The sequence below is a fragment of the Channa argus genome, chromosome 18, assembly GCF_033026475.1.
Source record: "Channa argus isolate prfri chromosome 18, Channa argus male v1.0, whole genome shotgun sequence".
Lineage (NCBI taxonomy): Eukaryota > Metazoa > Chordata > Actinopteri > Anabantiformes > Channidae > Channa > Channa argus.
The window spans coordinates 5,303,996-5,321,018 of NC_090214.1; the positions used below are offsets into that span (position 1 = coordinate 5,303,996).

At 42.5% G+C, this 17,023-nt stretch overlaps 1 protein-coding gene across 30 annotated transcripts in view; it reads right to left on the bottom strand.

Moving 5' to 3' along the window:
• Nucleotides 1–486: 486 nt before the first annotated feature.
• The window catches only part of fnbp1b (formin binding protein 1b), a 49,633-nt gene continuing 33,096 nt past the window's right edge, over nucleotides 487–17,023 (bottom strand). For 5 of the 30 annotated variants that reach the window (XM_067483511.1, XM_067483508.1, XM_067483512.1 and 2 more), the window contains 10 exons: nucleotides 15,432–15,623; nucleotides 13,811–13,999; nucleotides 10,929–11,021; nucleotides 8,771–8,785; nucleotides 8,452–8,487; nucleotides 6,298–6,407; nucleotides 6,061–6,193; nucleotides 5,548–5,669; nucleotides 5,237–5,415; nucleotides 1,983–3,860 (listed from right to left, as the gene is read on the bottom strand). In XM_067483511.1, coding sequence (XP_067339612.1) covers nucleotides 3,682–3,860; nucleotides 5,237–5,415; nucleotides 5,548–5,669; nucleotides 6,061–6,193; nucleotides 6,298–6,407; nucleotides 8,452–8,487; nucleotides 8,771–8,785; nucleotides 10,929–11,021; nucleotides 13,811–13,999; nucleotides 15,432–15,623 — 1,248 coding nt within the window. In that variant the 3' untranslated portion in view covers nucleotides 1,983–3,681. Of the gene's footprint in view, nucleotides 3,861–5,236; nucleotides 5,416–5,547; nucleotides 5,670–6,060; nucleotides 6,194–6,297; nucleotides 6,408–8,451; nucleotides 8,488–8,770; nucleotides 8,786–10,928; nucleotides 11,022–13,810; nucleotides 14,000–15,431; nucleotides 15,624–17,023 lie in introns of all 30 variants that reach the window. The other 25 variants (XM_067483515.1, XM_067483517.1, XM_067483519.1 and 22 more) reach the window with 18 other exon arrangements.

Sequence of the window (17,023 nt, forward strand, 5' to 3'; positions counted from 1 at the left end):
CTCACACCAAGAGTCCAGATCATTATTGTGTCCGTCAATAAATGTTCACCATTTTCTCCAATGTCTTCATTCGACAAAAAACAAAAAAACAAAACAATGTAACTGTTGTTATTATTTGCAGTTATGGGATTTTAGTCCTATTCAGGCAGAATAAGCTACAAGTTTCCAGCTCGAAATAAAAGCAGAAAGCAGAATCTCAACTCAAATTAAAATCATGTACATTATGTGCTGTTGAGAAAGGAAAAGGGAAGATGTACGTGATTTCTTCTTGTCTGACCGTTACGGTTATAAAAACTGTTTCTTTTGCCCCTAAACGTCTGAAATAATCACGTCTTAATTCTTTCAGCATACGACAGCAACATCAGCATCATTCTTTCAGTAACAGGTGGCTGTGTAACAGGAAATGTAAATCACAGCATATTTTCATGTACAGTAGAAAGCTGTTGGGCCGGAATTAAAACATTTCTTCATAGGTTTTATTTTGGGGGGGGCAGGCTATTGCTTAGGCCAACTGGAAACATTTCCACGAGGTGATTATCTGTAAACTAACAACTTGCATTAGACACTCTGATCAAGACATACAATACTAACATTTTTTACAAGCATACTGTGAACTTACAGTAAAAGAAAATCACAAGACATTCATGACGTATCTATGCAAAAGTATCACTCAGAAAACAACACTTTCGGTCCCTATTGCCCTTTTCTGTCAGATTGAACTGGGAACACTGGGAGGAGGAGATCACTTACTCGCTGTTAGAAACAGGGAGACATGCTTTTTGAATCGACAACACAAAATAGAAGTGGATTAAAAATAGAACCAGAGGCACCCAGTATTCGGGCATTCCGGTTAATTCATACAGTATGACCAGGAAATGAAGGTTAACTGAATAGAAAGGCTGGAGACGGGGGGGGGTGTGTGCAAGCTGACTCAACCCCTTCAGCTACCTGCTCCGAACTGCCAGCCGAGGGGCGAGGAGGAAGACAGGGCAAGCATGCAGCACACCGCAACACTGAGAGGCCCCTGCCCCTGAGCTGTGGCAAAAAAAAGCAGCCAAGGGATAGCCTGAGCCGCCGGAGAAGGGAAGGGGCCGTAGAGGTGTGGGGGGTGGGGGTGGGGTCAGAGAGAGGATGAGGATGACCCATCATCTATCTTTGTTTTCTCACCAGTTGGCCCTGAATGTGTGGGTGAAAGGGAGGTGTGGTAGAAAAACACACATGCATTCAGAGCACCTATACAGATACAATCAGCACCTTCACTTATTCTGTTCCAGAACCTGCAAAGATTAAGCTGATATTAGTAGGACGGATGAAGATGAGGGAGTTACAGACTCACATGAAGCCAGATGATCTCAGGATGAGTCTCTTTTGAATAATGAATGAGTTAGGAATTAGGAATCTCTCTCTAACACACACACACACACACACACACACACACAAACTGCACGAGGACGGTCATGGCTCTTCCCGTAGGCCTTTTGTCCATAGCTTCCTGCTGGTGTCCTTCCTGTCTCTGACCACACCCTCTGCCATGCATATGTGTGTGTATGTGTTTTGCAATGGGGCAAAAGTAAGAGCAGTGGCAGAGCCGGGGGGGGGGGGGGGGGGAGACGGCGACAGCTGTGTTGTTGACTGCGCGTGGTGCAAGCAGAATTAGTCCCATTAGGCAGCAAAGCTTTGCTGAAAACAACAAAAAGCAAATTGTATACTATGGTTGTTGGTGCTGAATGAGTGTTAAGAATGGAAAAGGTTGTATACGCTAAAATTTAGATGGATTCCTCTATTCAATGTTTCACATAGCAGAGCTCTGCACAATGCTGCGCTTTTATTTTATTTTTTGTGACAGTTTGGAAATTGAGATGCATTCTAATAGGCCGTCTCTCTCTTTTAGATTCAGGTCATCTTTCTCTTTCCGTCTCTGATTCTGTGAGTGTGTGAGGAACATGGTGGTTTCTCCGAGGCTGCTTGCCCTGCCATTCCTCAGCCAGCCTCTCAAGTTTAGGAATCTGAAATAAAAAAAAAATAAAAGAAAAAAAAAAGGAAATAAAAAGAAAAAATGACAAAACGCAAAGTTAGATGGCTTTAAAAAAAAAAAACTAAAAAGACAGCAACCCCAAATTTCAGATGTGGAGAGGAGGAAGATAGAGTCATTGCATGCTGTGTGTCAAACTAATTAAAACTGACAGGACAATACTGTGCTGTCACTGTGAATGTCATCCGCTCATACTGCATATGTAACGTAGTAGTTTTCTAAGGATGTTTAGCCTTTTCCACTTGTCATCTGACTTCAGTGTTTGTTAAAAATGCAGCCATTTTGTTAAACTTGCTGAAATCATCTCATGACAAAAAAAAAAAAAAAAAAACGCAGTTAGTGCCACATTTGCAGCCACAACTGCAGAAGACACGAAGTGTGTATTTACTGACGTAAAATGACATCCTGCACATCAGAGCCCCAACGTTGTGCCAGTAGCAATTCCTCAAAGCCCGTGACGGGAAGTTAAACAAAGCCCTTGTGTAACGACTTGTGAAAGAAGGTGATTTCTTGAAAGTTTGCACAGAATGTTTTGTTGTAGCAGTGAAGTGAAAAGACACAGAGGCCGTACACACCATGCTTTTAGTAAATGCACTCATCACAGTAGCGCTGCTCAGAGACCCATGCTAGAAACCACAAAGCTTTAAAGTCATGACCAGCTCCTTTTTCGCAACCCAGTCCTACTAAATAACTTAGAACAGCTAATTCTCCATCCTTGAGTCCTTTACCACTGGCCTGGAAAAACAACACTATCATTATCAAAAGGTTTATTAAAAAGAAAATAAGGGCACTATTAGTTCCGCATTTTATCAATAAGTTACAAAATAACCCTAATTACTAATGACTTCTTTTAAGGTTCTAACAACACTATAATTAATGTGCAACATGCAACACTTGTGGGGAGGGGGCAACTTTCATTTAAAAGTGTTTCTGATTAACCTATAAAAATATCTTTTGTATGATATATATTCACATTTTACAGCATATTTAAATTATATTTGCATGATTGCACATCGAGCATGCTTTCCTGTACGGAACAAGAAGTGACCCAGAACACAAACAACTTGCGGGATGATGAAACTTTCACTTGATCATCATCGTCGCTGCGTTGGGTGCATTCATTCACTCAGCTGTTTTTGTTTAGATTTTTCTTTAAACACTGGATCAAAGATTGGACAGAAGTGGATCAGACCTTTGATTTGGAGCCTGGTGATTGGAGTGGAATGCGGTAATCGGACATTTCACCGCTGAGACACAAAAGACAATCAAGTGTTGTGTGAAATGTACATGTGATCGCTGCGAAAGATTTGTCCTGTTTGGTTTTGATTTGTTTTTTTAGCTTTGACAGGGAGTGTTTTTTTTTCTGTTTGCCCGTGAATATGAGGTGAGGGGCTTCTTTCCACACACTTCTTTTGTTCAGAGCTCACAAACGGTGCACACACTATCTGCCACAACTGCCCCAACTGTCATGAGGCACTATGGACTAATCTGATAAGTCCTTCCTCTGTGGAAAAAACATGAAGCATGTGTGTGTGTGTGTGTGTGTGTTTGTAGGTGGGAGGTCTACTTTTATCTGAACTACCAGTAACACTCTCTAATTTCCATAACTGGCCCTACTGACTCACAGTAAGAGAAACACACTTGTTGAGTTAAATGTATGTCATAGCACCTTTGGCATTTGTTTCCAAAAAGACCTCAACGTAGGATGTGGGAACGTATCCCTCCTCGTCCTCGTTCCTGCGCACTCGTGTCCAGCCGTCTCCTTTGTCTTCTTCTATGACGTACAACAGCTCCCCCTCGGCCACAGAGATGGTGCCCTCATTATGACCTGCGAGAATAGGGGAAAAAAAAGGGAAATGTGAGACCGACAAGACCGACAAGGCCGCAGCGGAATTTTCCCCTCTGTGGTTTTAGAGGAACAGGCAATCGCATAGAGTCCAGCTTAGTTTGTTAGTGTGATTCTCTCAAAAGCAAAGAGGAAGCAAAAACCACTGGTGCCTTGGGCGGAAACACAAGTGACAGTTGTCAATACAATGTGCTAAAAGTTGGGGGGGGGGGGGGGGGACACTTTGTATAGAAGCCCAGTGTGTTGTGTTAGTGTTCGGACATATCTCCTGCGGCCTTCAGTGGACGTGAGCTGCCCGCTCAAATCTACTAGGCCACAGGTGACACCACTCTCTAACCTTGTGATACAATCTCTTCCAACTGACCAAACATGCTTTAAAGCTGCTTTTACTCCCTCAACAAGGCGAAGACTAAATACTCCACACTGGCTTCCATCATTCTACTTCATGTTAACGAGTTATTACGCTCCTGAGAAAGCTGTATGAGCCTGCAGAGCGAGAAATCTAAACTCTACACTGACACGACTGTGCAAGACAAAAACCACTGCACGCCTACCATGGCGTCCAGCCGCTGGAGAAATAAGCCACAGTAGTTTGGATATCAGCAAAGCTAAACAAAGGTCTGCACAACTGTCGTGCTGTCGTCCTCATGTGGAAAATAATACCATGCTCAAACTCAGACTTTACGCTTAATGACAAGTGTTTACTTCAATGGAAAAAGTCGTGTATAGTTTATCTGGCCAGAGAGCGACTTGCAGTTAGAGCCAAACCCTCTGCACTTACTTCACATTTAGCATTAGCAACTGACCACAAACTGCAGGGTTCCAACACAAAACTGAGTCAGGGTCCCAAAATAAATGTAGGAGGTGACATGATAACATAAGTGATAAAGAAAAACATCTGCTAGGAAATTTTTTGTAATTGTTGTTATACACTGGTCAGTCTGGTGAAGGTCTATAAAATGTATTTAGAACATGGACAGGTTTGTAGCAATGAATATCACTGTACTTGATACAAATTGCTCACAAACAAATGTTAGTTGCTGCACGTAAAATACCGTGGCCTTCCACCCAATCACCACTGAAACTTTCTAAATTTTATAAATAGTGCACCAGAGAAATATAGCTTGCAGTACTTCTGTCTACTCTCCTCCTCCACGCATTTCCTGTAAAAGGTCACTCCTCTACTCCTCTTCATTCAGAAAAAAAAAATTATAATATAATCTAATAAAATCCTTCCATCCTGCAGCAAGAGAAGCAAAGAGCTTGTTCAAATCTTACCAGCAGCTTAACATTTTCAAATATGAGAGACGAGCATCTTGTGCTTAAATGGTTTATTTCCGTCACGTGGACGCCGTTACCTTCGAAGGGGTACAAGGCTTTGCAGGTGCCGATAGTGGGCAGGGTCTCCTCGTCGTCGAACTCATCGTCAAACTCCGGCGCGGTGGAAGTGGGGTTGGGGATAGGGTTGGGGTTTGTGCTGGGGATCTCTTTGACCTGAGACTCTGAATTCTGCTCCTCTGTGTAGCTGCCATCCGGGCTGCTCAAGGGCCAACACACACACAGTAAATATACTGTGAAAACATATATAGTGTTTCTTCGAAAAAGCAACGTGTGCAGCAACTCTGGGGTCTGAGGCTGATGTTTGGTCATTTGTCAGACTATACCATACCTCTCTCTGTCCTGTGCACAGTTGTTGCTCACTGTTGTGCTGTTTTGGGTCTCGTAGATTCCACTTCTCCTGTGTGTATCGCTCCTGGATGGCATCTTCTCCTCCACCTCGGCCAACCAACCCTGAGACACATGCAATCGTTATGTACCGCGTGTGTAGGCTGCAGCTTAGAGCTTAGATTTTTCCTTACACAATGACATGACATTTATATCAGATGGCCTTTACGCTGGGCAATGACCTTCACGGCAGGAACCGTTCTGCTTTTTCCACTTTGTTTGCCATTTATGATGCTTAAACTGGACCATTGTTGTCCCTGCTCAGAGCTGGAACATGCAGCCGGCCCCCGCCAGCTGCATCACATCTTCTCCTAATATGGCCCAGCGTCAGGCTTCTTTGGAACTAGGAGATGCGTGTTTGAACTCCTCATTATTTACTGTCCCACATAAACCAAACATCGCAGCTTTGCCAACACTAACATTCAGAACCGAGCTTTCAGACTCTCACTCAACTAACCTCAAATTTCTGCACTTCAAACTGGAGCTTCTCGATGTTCTGAGCTATTTCTATTAGCCGGGGGTCTACGCTGCTTGGGTCTCCCATCTGCGGGTTCTTTATGTACACGTCTTTCATCTTTGTTAGAGCATCCCTAGAAGAGCAAATCATCAGTGTGTGAGACAAATGTTGCTTTTCAATATTTAGAAAGGAGTTGCTCTTTATTCTCTTTTCCAAATTAAAAAAAAAAAAAAATACCTCTGGTCCATCTCTTTTTGAATGTCTTTATGCAATTCATCTATCTTGCCCTGCAGCTTCTTCCTCCTCTGCTCTGGTGGTAGGTGACTGAAGTCCTCCGGCCCAGAACCCTGAGAGCGAAAAGGAGTAAGAAAAAATGCTAGTAAGAAAAAGAAAAGTAACGTTTATAATTCATGTTTTATTGTGTTGCATCAAGGATCCTGTCTAGCTAGGTGAAGTATCTCCAGCTGCTTTGAACCGTGACTCATGGATAAATAAATATCAGCTCCACATATTGAAGTCCTATTATGTAATAACCATATAGATGGACCTGAAGGAGATACTGCAGCCCCCCTCTAACACACACAGATAGTCTCTGTATATACTTGAGGCCTTTCACCTATTCACTCTTCACACCTAATCTCTTGCTCTGTGCGAACGCATTAGAAATGTAATGTAATGTACTAGCTGCATGCTTTCATTGGCCATATAGTGTTACACTGTAAGCTGGCTAATGTGTGTGAAGCTGTCTGAGTGTCCTCTGACAGGACTGTGTGTTCTTATAATGGAGGTGTTATTGAGAGCATTTATCTTATTTGTTTTTTCTTTTTCCTTTTTTTTTTCTAGCTATATTGGCTGGGTCATATTTCCTGATGAGAAGTTTCCAGTCTGTAACACTGAACTGATGAGTCACACTGCTGTGTAGTTTCTCAGACTTTATACAGACTTTATACATATGAGCTATATTTAAGTTTTGCATTGTATAATTTAAGCCAACTGGTTGCTCCTGCACATAAACACCATGTACAGACAGAGTAACTGGCCTCTCCTTTAACTTACACATGGTGCCTACCAATCAATGAAGATCAATCCACATCCAGAAACAAGCCTGTTGACTGGATGAAGTTGGTGGGTGGCAATTAGTGACAACTCCAATCCTGTTGTTCTAATGATGACACCTTTCAAAATAATGACTTGAGTCATAAGATTCTTTATAATTATTGTTGGATTTATTCTAAAAGTTACTCTATTCATGAGTACGTATGTAGACTTTTATGTCTTGTTGAGGTTTATATTCTTCTAAAAACCTAAAGGTTGTGTGGACTGAATAGGTGAAGGGCTGCAAATGGATCTCATTGAGATGCATCACAGAATACTTCTGCTGGAGCTACAGGCATGAAGTCAGGACTGACTCGTGCAACATAGCAGCTAGGAGACCATGGCAACCTTACCCCTTCTCCCTGTGTCAGCGTGCAACACTTTCAGAACATGCAACATAAGCATCGGCCACCCGTCATGCAGGCACATGCTTCTTTCTGTCACACATGCTACACTACAGCAGTCACGTATTAGTTTTGTAAATTCTCTATCTACCCAGAGTCAAAGGAAACGTCTATTATCTCAATGTAAATTCCTTCTATGTGATATATTTCATCATCCAAACTAAAACTACATACAATCAAGTTATGTGTTAAATGAACAATTTATGCTGGATATGAGTTCAGAAATTGATCTGGCAGAAAGAATATAAAACAAACCACAACAAGTATAAAGTACTGAAACATGTTCATTACAAAACCTGCTTTATGTAAGAGTTGGACATTTTGGAAAATGTGCTTCTAGTTTCTCATATCTCTATTCACCACAAATGAAGCCAGAGCTGGCAGGTAATTAGCTTAGCTCAGCATAAAGACTGAAAGAGGAGGAAGCGTATTGCCTGGTTATGCCAAAAGGTCTTTGGGGTCAAAGTCTGTTCCCACATTCCCCATCTTCCTCAACTTTTGTTGTTTTTCTTCTACAGACTAAATACAAGGATATAATGTTTTGGTGCTGAGCTTTGGAGCTTCTGGGTGGTGCAGTAGGTGGATTGGATATAGAGTACCTTTAAACTGCAGCAGGCCAGCTGGGTCAACCCATTTCCAGCCAAGCATATTTTACAAAATGTCACAAAAATGGCTTCTTTCTCACTCTTACTAAAGGCCGGCATCATAACGTATTGAATTTATACCACTGTAGAAAAGAAATCAAATCGCCATGCAGTGTGAGGACATGAGTGAGTAACTTACTACATAAGATCAGATTAGTATTTGTTATGCTACACGATTTGCGTAGACAGCAGGGACTACTGGACGGACTACAAAATGGACAGATAAAACACAGCGTAAATTTGATCACCTCAATGAGATTCCGGACTTGGGAATTGAGTGTGATCTGCACCACAGAGACCACAGACACAGGTTGGGAGAGACATAACAGCAACACAAACACAACATAAAAACAAACCAAATAACATTCAAATGGGACATGGACATGAGTTTGAGGTCCATCACTGTGTCACAGCAAAAAACTGAATAATTAACATAAACCAAAAAAAAAAAAAAAAAAAATCAACAAAATAAAAAGACGCCATACAGAACAATGTGTTACTGGGAGGACGTGACATGCATACTATGATCATGCCGCTACACTTGTGTGGTTACACGGTCATGCTTACCAGCTTGAGAGAAAGCTTCATGTGGGGGGAGAGGAGAGAGAAATGGCGAGGAGCGGGAGAGAAAAGAAACAACACACAAAAGTCAACATCAGGAGAATATTACGGCCATTGGTTTCATTCTCAAAAATTACTCACATGTACTTTTGGGGGTTTGTTTGTCAAAATTCACCATTTCAGGAAAAGAGGGTATGCTGAAAGAATTTCTATTTTGGGTGTATCAGCTACAAAGCCCCGACTCTTTCCTAATGTGGTGAAGTTTAACATTGCAAATATGAATTCGTGAAAAATGAGAAACGGGTTGGTGAAAAGCCACCAAACCCCACTGCACAAGCATGAAGTAAAGAATGAAAAAAAAAATCAAGGGAAGACAGATGAGGATAAATGCAGAGGAAGAAGTAGAGGGGGAGAGACTGTGACAGGAACAGATGTTCCCTTTACTTCTTGAACCCACTCTGCTGCCATTACAATGAGTCACACGGGACAGCAGGGGGCGCTAAAAGCATGTGTCACATTAGCAGGTCCATATGTTGACATGGAGGCAGATACTATGCACAGACAAGCTGGAGAGAGACTTTAAAACCAGGCTGTCACTTGTCACTTGCTACCAATAAATATCGAGGAAACCAGGTCAATAATCCAGGTTAAATTAAATTGGCTGAATACATTTAGAAAAAAAGTGAAAAAAAAAACAAAAAAAACAAGTAGAGTAAAAAGTTGTGTAGGTGTTTATTAAAAAAACATTTGCTGAGTGATTCTTTAGAGCATGTTAAGTCTGGAATACAAAGAGCAGAGGAGAGAGCAACCATGGTCTATGGAGCTGGAGCAGATGACTTGTAATCCTGTTAGAGGCTCGCAGGCTGGTGCACTGAGGAACTCTCCTCAGAAGCAGTAATCAACTCAAGCACCTGCCTTAGCCTGTTACAGTCCTCGCTAAGACGCCTCATGGGCCTCCCCAACACTTCCCGCACCGCTGAATTACTCCCACATTTCCTACATGCGAAGCTTTACTTACGACCTTTTGTAGCGGGTTTAAATTTGGGCTCCAATAACCAGGAGAAGTAGCTCATTTGTCTTGGCATTGAAATGAAGTTTTTGGTGTCTGAAAGTGTTTGATAGCTTCTAAGGTCATAAGTAGCTCTTAGATGTGTGCACACACCTTCTGTGACATCTTTGGGGTGATTGTACAAAAAATATTTGCTCAAGTTATGTTGGATATAAAGAACTGGATAGATTTTTTTTTTTAGCAGCAACCACAAAAGTAGCATTTTTTAAATCACTTTCCATGCATCTACGTTGTCGTCACTTGACCAAATAAATGCCATTTTTTCCATGATTTCTCTGATGTACCTCATCTGTCAGCAGCACAATGTCTCTCTTGCTCTAATTTGCAGACTACATTTTCATTGGCTAAAACCTGTATCTGATTCCCCATTTCCGCTGGGAGAACACATATAGTATTCTAAGTCGTGTAATCAAGAGCTGCAACTGCTGTAGAGATAACGTTACTTGATAATGGTGATTTACTACTCGAACCCTTTCCCACCACCCAGACACACATATGTACACACAGATAACATTGCTGCAGTATGGTACACCAGCACACAGAAAGCGCTGGAGGGGTGAATTCTGGTCCACTGTAGGCTGAGCCCAGATACAAAGTGTGACCAACACTTCCCCTCACGACACAGTCACCTGGACTGGGAGATTTTATCGGCGAGGTGCAAGTTACTTCTGGGTGGGAGGAAAAGCGTCTCCTCACCCATAATAACCCGCATCGTCCAGTGTTTGTGACACTTTGGGAATTGACCCCCAGTGGATGCTCAGTGACGAAGGCCTGAAACAGCAACAATAAACCTTAAAGCTGATGAGCGACATGCTGTCATTTCTCCCAGTTCCACAGGTGGACACAGACACTAGCCTCCTTTCTATGGAAATTCTCCCTCATTGAGACGAGCCAATCTCCCATTAGAGACCGCGTGTGTCACAAGGCAACTGATTTTTAATGAGGCTACTGCCTGTGTTGCACACCGCTCCTACTAATCACACACAACGGCACATTCACTAAGGCTTTGTTTTACCCAGTCACCTGCCATCACCTGCTCACAGAAACGTGCACACACCACTGGTAAGCACTGGCACCCATCACGCACACACTTACAACATATTGCCTGGCTTCGAACGCGTATGTGGGTCGACCCAGAGTCCTCTTCATAAGCTCTTTGTGATAAATGAGCGATCGCGGCGATTGTTGCTGTAGTGGTTGTCAGAGAGGACACAGCTTTGTCAAGGAGAGAACAGCACTGAAGTCATAAAGATCTTATACTCTATGGGGTCTTAATATGACTCCTAAAATACACACGCTTTCTCTTTTTTTTCCCTCCCAAACAACACGCAGACACACACAAATAGTGTACACAGTGAGTGTGGATGGAGTACACAGCTGATGACTCAACGCCTCACCTCCACTATTCTTATCACTAATATGACACATTTTATTAAGAATCGCATGAAATCAGATCTAGACATATTTTTGGATTATTCCAGCAGAAATGTTAGAAAAGTATGATGGGTCAGTGTAATATTGACAAGAATTTGTTTTTGTACTATTCTATCCTTTTATTTCATTACCTACATTAACTGGACCTGGATAAGAGGCAGAAAGATGGTGGATGGATTAACCCATTAAAATTATTGTTTAAAGTCAATTAAAGACTTTAACAAAATCCCAAACTTGCCCATTATGATATCAGCTTTTAAGGTCTCATGGTGCTGGCCGAACACTTTTCTGCACACACAATCCACCGTACTAACAATCCATGAGTTTCATCAGATACAAAAGCACATTGTAACTAACATCACTGCCTACATCTAGGCAGGAGAAATAAGAGGACTGGTTAGCTTTGGTTTGACTGTTCAGAATCATTAGCCCAAAGTGTGTGTGCCAGTGAAGCACCGGGGCTGGTTTCTCTAAAGGACTTATTCCTCTGTTGGTATTTATGACAGGTGGTTTATTTGTGCGGGATGTAATCCTAAACAGCTATATACATGAAAAACACAAACAGGTGTCATGAGAAATGAAAAGGAGTGCAAATTATTTCAATACATTGTCTTTCGATAGTAGAACGTTTTATTCTAGTTTCGAACTTCTCATTGCCTTGAAACCTTCCCTTAACTGTGTCCCTGTGCTTTGAAATGTAATCAATCTTTTGAATCTGTGTAAAAATAATGCGTCTGATTTAACTCAGTGTATTTTTTCGATTGCTCTTCTTGAGTGCTTTTGCAGCACTTCCGCTTTGACAAACGTGTACTTCCTGTCTGGCACAAGCACAAAAACACACACACAATCACACTTCCTTTTTTTCTGCTGACCTTCATTCATTTCCTCTAAGATATGCTTACACATACACGCACTCTACACCATATTGTTTCGTGGCTATATCAGACATCACGTTAGCACCATCATACATCAGTGGGGTTTTTACTTTGAGAAAGTGCTGCCCTTTCAAAATATTAGCATCGACAAAAACTATATTTGTGGCGTCCGGAAGGAACACGTGAGCTACCGCCCAATCCTCAGGGCAAGCGAGGGGGAGAGAGAGCTTGAGTTACAAACGGAAAGGCAAGCTTTGACCTGTCCCAGTATGCTACGGCCTGACTCCATTACAACCAACAATCTGGTGATGAACGGAAACTGGTGATGACGCCCACCAAGACCCTGAGCTGGTGCTGATGAAGCCACCCGGCAGGAAGGCTTCTAAAATTACTCTGGCACTCGCAGACTGACTCAGCTGGCCTGTTTTTGTATCCCTAACCCCTGACTTGATCCATATTCCTCCTCTTTTGGTTCTGATCCATGTTTAATGCACAAAAAACAAAAACAAAAATCTGCCTCCAGCATGGACTGCAGAGCAAGTGCGCAGGGAGCGACTGCAGTCCCCATGCCAATGCCAAGACCGCTCAGGCATCTTGCTACAGTAATTTCCGTCAAAGAGGGAAGGTGGGTGAGAGGGACTGTCACTGTGAGCACAGTTAATATGAAGAATGGAGGGACAAGATGGTGAGTCAGACAAGTACCATGGATTCATAGTTATGCACTACAAAAGCATGCTAGAGAAGCAAAAAACATGAGCACTGTATGAGTGAAGGTGTGGGGCCTTGTGGCCCATTGGGAGTTCACGGATTAGAATGTTTAAGGCATTTAAAATTGCTTAAATTGTGAATGCAGTTCTGCGTATCAGAGAGCTGGGAAAGTGCCAGCTCTTTTTTCTAATCAAGGTCACATTGCCTACGTTTGCATTTAGTTAAAGGACTGGTTCACGTTTTTTTTTTTTTTTTTTTTGTCTTAAAACCAGATTCAGGTGACCATCCCGGCACTGAAACAGGTTTTACTTTCTGGAGTCATCAGGCCTGTTAATATTGAAAAAGACCTCTTTGTAAATGCTTTACAATGGAAGTGATTGGTGGCCAAAATCCAGATTCCTTGTTCTCTGCAAAAAATGTATTAAAACGTGTATCTAAAGTTAAAATGACACTAGGAGTTCATATATCGAGCGGAGTGTTTTAGAGTAAACTATATTAAAATCCCTGTGTGTTTCCTTTGACAGTGGCTCAGAGCAACGGAAGGAAAGTAACAAAAAGTGGGAAAGTAAAAATGTTGAAACATTGGAAGACAACCACTTAATGTGACTTGGAAAGTTAAGCCCTTCAGATAAAGGACTATGGTTTTTGGTCCCTGTCACTTACATTGGAAGGATCTTTTTGAGAGATCTCTTAAAGGCCCGTATTAACATCAGGAATAGTAGCAGCAGGTAAAAACAGTTTCACTGTTCACCTGACACATTTGAAAAAATGTGAACGCGTCCTTTAATATTAACAACCGCGGCGTTTGATTGGTTTCTAGGTGAAGCCATGATGTTATGAGGATTCTATCACTTCACCCATACAGTGCAGCAGGTACAGAGCTCAGATACAGGTGTCAACACACACACTCACACACACACACACACACACATGCACAAAGCTTGCTGGACACACACTTACCCCTCGCCTCAGGCTCCGGAGGCAGTGCATTTTGGGTTTGGAGGTCATGAAGTCGTTGAGGCGGTGGGAGAGGGGCTCCTTGTGCTGCTTGGGAGACTGGGGGTCGTTGGGAACAGCAGAGGGTGAGGGTGGGGATGAGGCTGGGGGGGCAGGTGGGGGCTGGTGGGGGGATGTTAACAGGGACATAAGCTACAAGTAAGAGAGGGAGCCGTGACGGAGAGGAGGAGGAGGAGGAGGAAAACCATGAAGAAGAAGAAGAAGAATCCAACAAAAAAGACAAAGGAGGAAAAGGGAACACAAAACGAAATAAATAAGCCTCCTACAAATATCGAAAAACAAACACAAAACAGAAAACCTGAACAGAACGCGAAGGACAACTGAAAGAAGGTCAAAACTAGTGTATCAGAGGTTTGAAAAAATGAACACAAAATAGAAAAACAGTAAAAAGAAAGAAAACAACCAGAGTGAGTAGGAAACGTAAAAGGCTGTTAAAGCAAGCGGCCGCAAGGAAGCAAACAGCAAAAGAGCTCCGGTCAAAGCGCATGCAAGCTTCCATTCTAGAAACCCTTTTCCTTCTAGTTTGTTCTTCCCTTCCCAGCCTCATCGCCTCGCTCGACAGACTGAGAAATTCACCACATCCCCATGGACACCGGCAGCTGAATTTGAGGTGGGCATCAGAGAAATCGGAATGCTTATCGCTCTCCTAAAACACCAGGCTGCACAGTTCATCAGTGAAGCAGTGGCAGGTTCTTAGATATCGCACAATGCGCATGCACGGGCAAGTGATCCCAAACAGAGAAATCCCCAAAAGCCCAAGTTCTGAAGGTGATTTTACACTAAAAGTACCAAAGTAATTTGTGTTCCTTTTCTGCTTGCATGCATGGACGTGAATGTGCACTATAAGTACCTGTCTGTGTGGCTGGGCTCCCAACAACACAGGGAATTCACCTACTACACAAATACAGTGGGTGCGCTGGGGCTTTCTCATCTAGCACTGCACACACTTGCTTCTAGTCTTTCCCTCCCACAGACACACACCCAATTACTCACTCATGCTTGGCTTTAAATCAGAACCAACAGTGCCACCAGCCCATAAGTCAGTCAGAGATCAGTTTTTGTTTTTCCCAAGCAGGAAACCGAAAGGGGGCCCGCTCGAGGCCCATAGACAGTCAGTGGTGAAGGGCGACGGTTATTTCATAACAAGTTAATATCTGCCAGATGAGTCTGTCCACGGTAGAAATGCATTAGTGGGTGTTACAGAGGAGGAGGCTCCCAAAGGAAAATCAATGAACGTGATTGCCAGGGAGGAGGAATCGGGTGGCAAATAATAACAACAGAAATGGCAATGCTAACAGAGAACTAGCAACACATTTCTTGAGCTTAACTGAAGTCAACAAAAGTCAAAGGACCTACATAAATGAAAACTAAATTAAACATAACCAGTACTAGAAATGTATATTTACTTGCAACACATACATTTACTTGCAACACTGAACGCACACTATATTCCAAAGACTGTATTATGAGACAAAACCAACATAACACAATACAGCCTATAATGTCGGTCCCTTCCCTGGAGTAGAGAAACAAATTGCACTAAAATCAGAGTTTCATGCGTTACCTTGTTCTTGTTCTTAATGAAAGGCCACAGTTTCCCTTTGGTCTTGCTGGAAGGTTTTTCCTTGCTCTCTCTGGAGTTCGACAGGCTGGTGTCAGATGGCGATCTCTTCATGGCCTGGCCATAGTCCTCGAACTCCACATCCCCCGGGGGCTCGAACCCAGACTTATAGGATTCCACCACTTGCTTCGAGTCCTATTGTGCGAAGGGTAGTTGCAGCCATCAGTAACAGGTTCATTCGTTACATTTTAAAATTCGTTTTTTTTTTGTTTTTTTTTTTAAAAACAAAAAACCAGGGCTTAAAGGAAAAGGGGGTCCTCGATTTAGATTGGGCAGCTAGTCAGCAAGTCTGGAGATAAGATGCAACACAATAGAGGCCTGGTGACTCTGCTGTTTACAGTAGGTTCTGCCTGATAACACTTCATGGCAGTTTGTGCTGTCGTTTTGCAGTTCGAAAGAGCCAAAGACCTAAATCTGTCAGGCAGGAGTTATGACAAAAGTCTCAGGTTGGGGACACAGCCAGGCCTGCCAGACAACGGAAGAAGCCCATTAATCAAGTGTGCTGCATATCTGCACTGATAAGGCCACAAGGTCTGTTTGCAGTTAGGATCAGGGGTCGCACTGTATACATGGGAGGAGAATAAGAGACATGGGATATGTTATTCCCTGCTGTTGTTTACTGCTGCAGAGAGTCACTGGCTGGAGCTGGGCCACGCACACAACCAGACACATACGCGCACTATTCAATCCCTGGGGATGCTCGTTTGTTGTTTTTTTTTTTTTGTCATAAGGCAGGCAGCCAACATGTGACATCTCAATATATCACACAGGCAAATCAGGCCTTTCATGATTATTTCATCAGCTTTGAAGGAGAGCTGACATTAAAAAAAGTCTTAGCTGCCGATCAGGAGATGAAAGCAGGTTGTCCGCTAATCATAGAGTCAGTGGTTTGAACCCTGGATCCTCCCGACTCTGCCTGTTTAAAGTGTCTTTGGGTGAGACACTGAACCCCTAGTTTCCTATCCTATGCCATATACATGGGCTCAACTTCTTTTTTCCAAAATCGAATAAAAGACCTTTTTGGACATAATTTTATTTGCTTTCCAGTGGAGGGTAAAATATGAACATTGATATCACTTTCACATGTATCCATCTAATATAAGGCTGCCAGCGGTTACAATAACTGAGCTTTGTCTTTTCTGCTTTTTCAGTTTTCTATGGCTGTTGTTGCTATGACTTCTTTAATACCCCAGGGGAGGCACCTTGGGGTTTCTCTGGGTGTGTTTGTTCTCACTGAATTAGTCACATGGAAATACAGGGGGAATCCAAACATTTAGTACTGATTATTAATCCACAGCCTTTTTTTTTTTTTAAAAAAAAGAATAGTTTAAAGAAAACGAGATACAAATTCATAAATCAAACATATCAAAGACCACATTTCTAAAACATTGATCCTGCATTTCCCATAATACATTTCAGCAGTATCTTTAATAAGACAGCCCTGGCTTAATATCCCTGCCTTTATGTGCGAAAAAAACCCTCATTACATCATCGTTGCCTTTGGAACGTCCCTTTATAAAGAGACTACGTTGTCT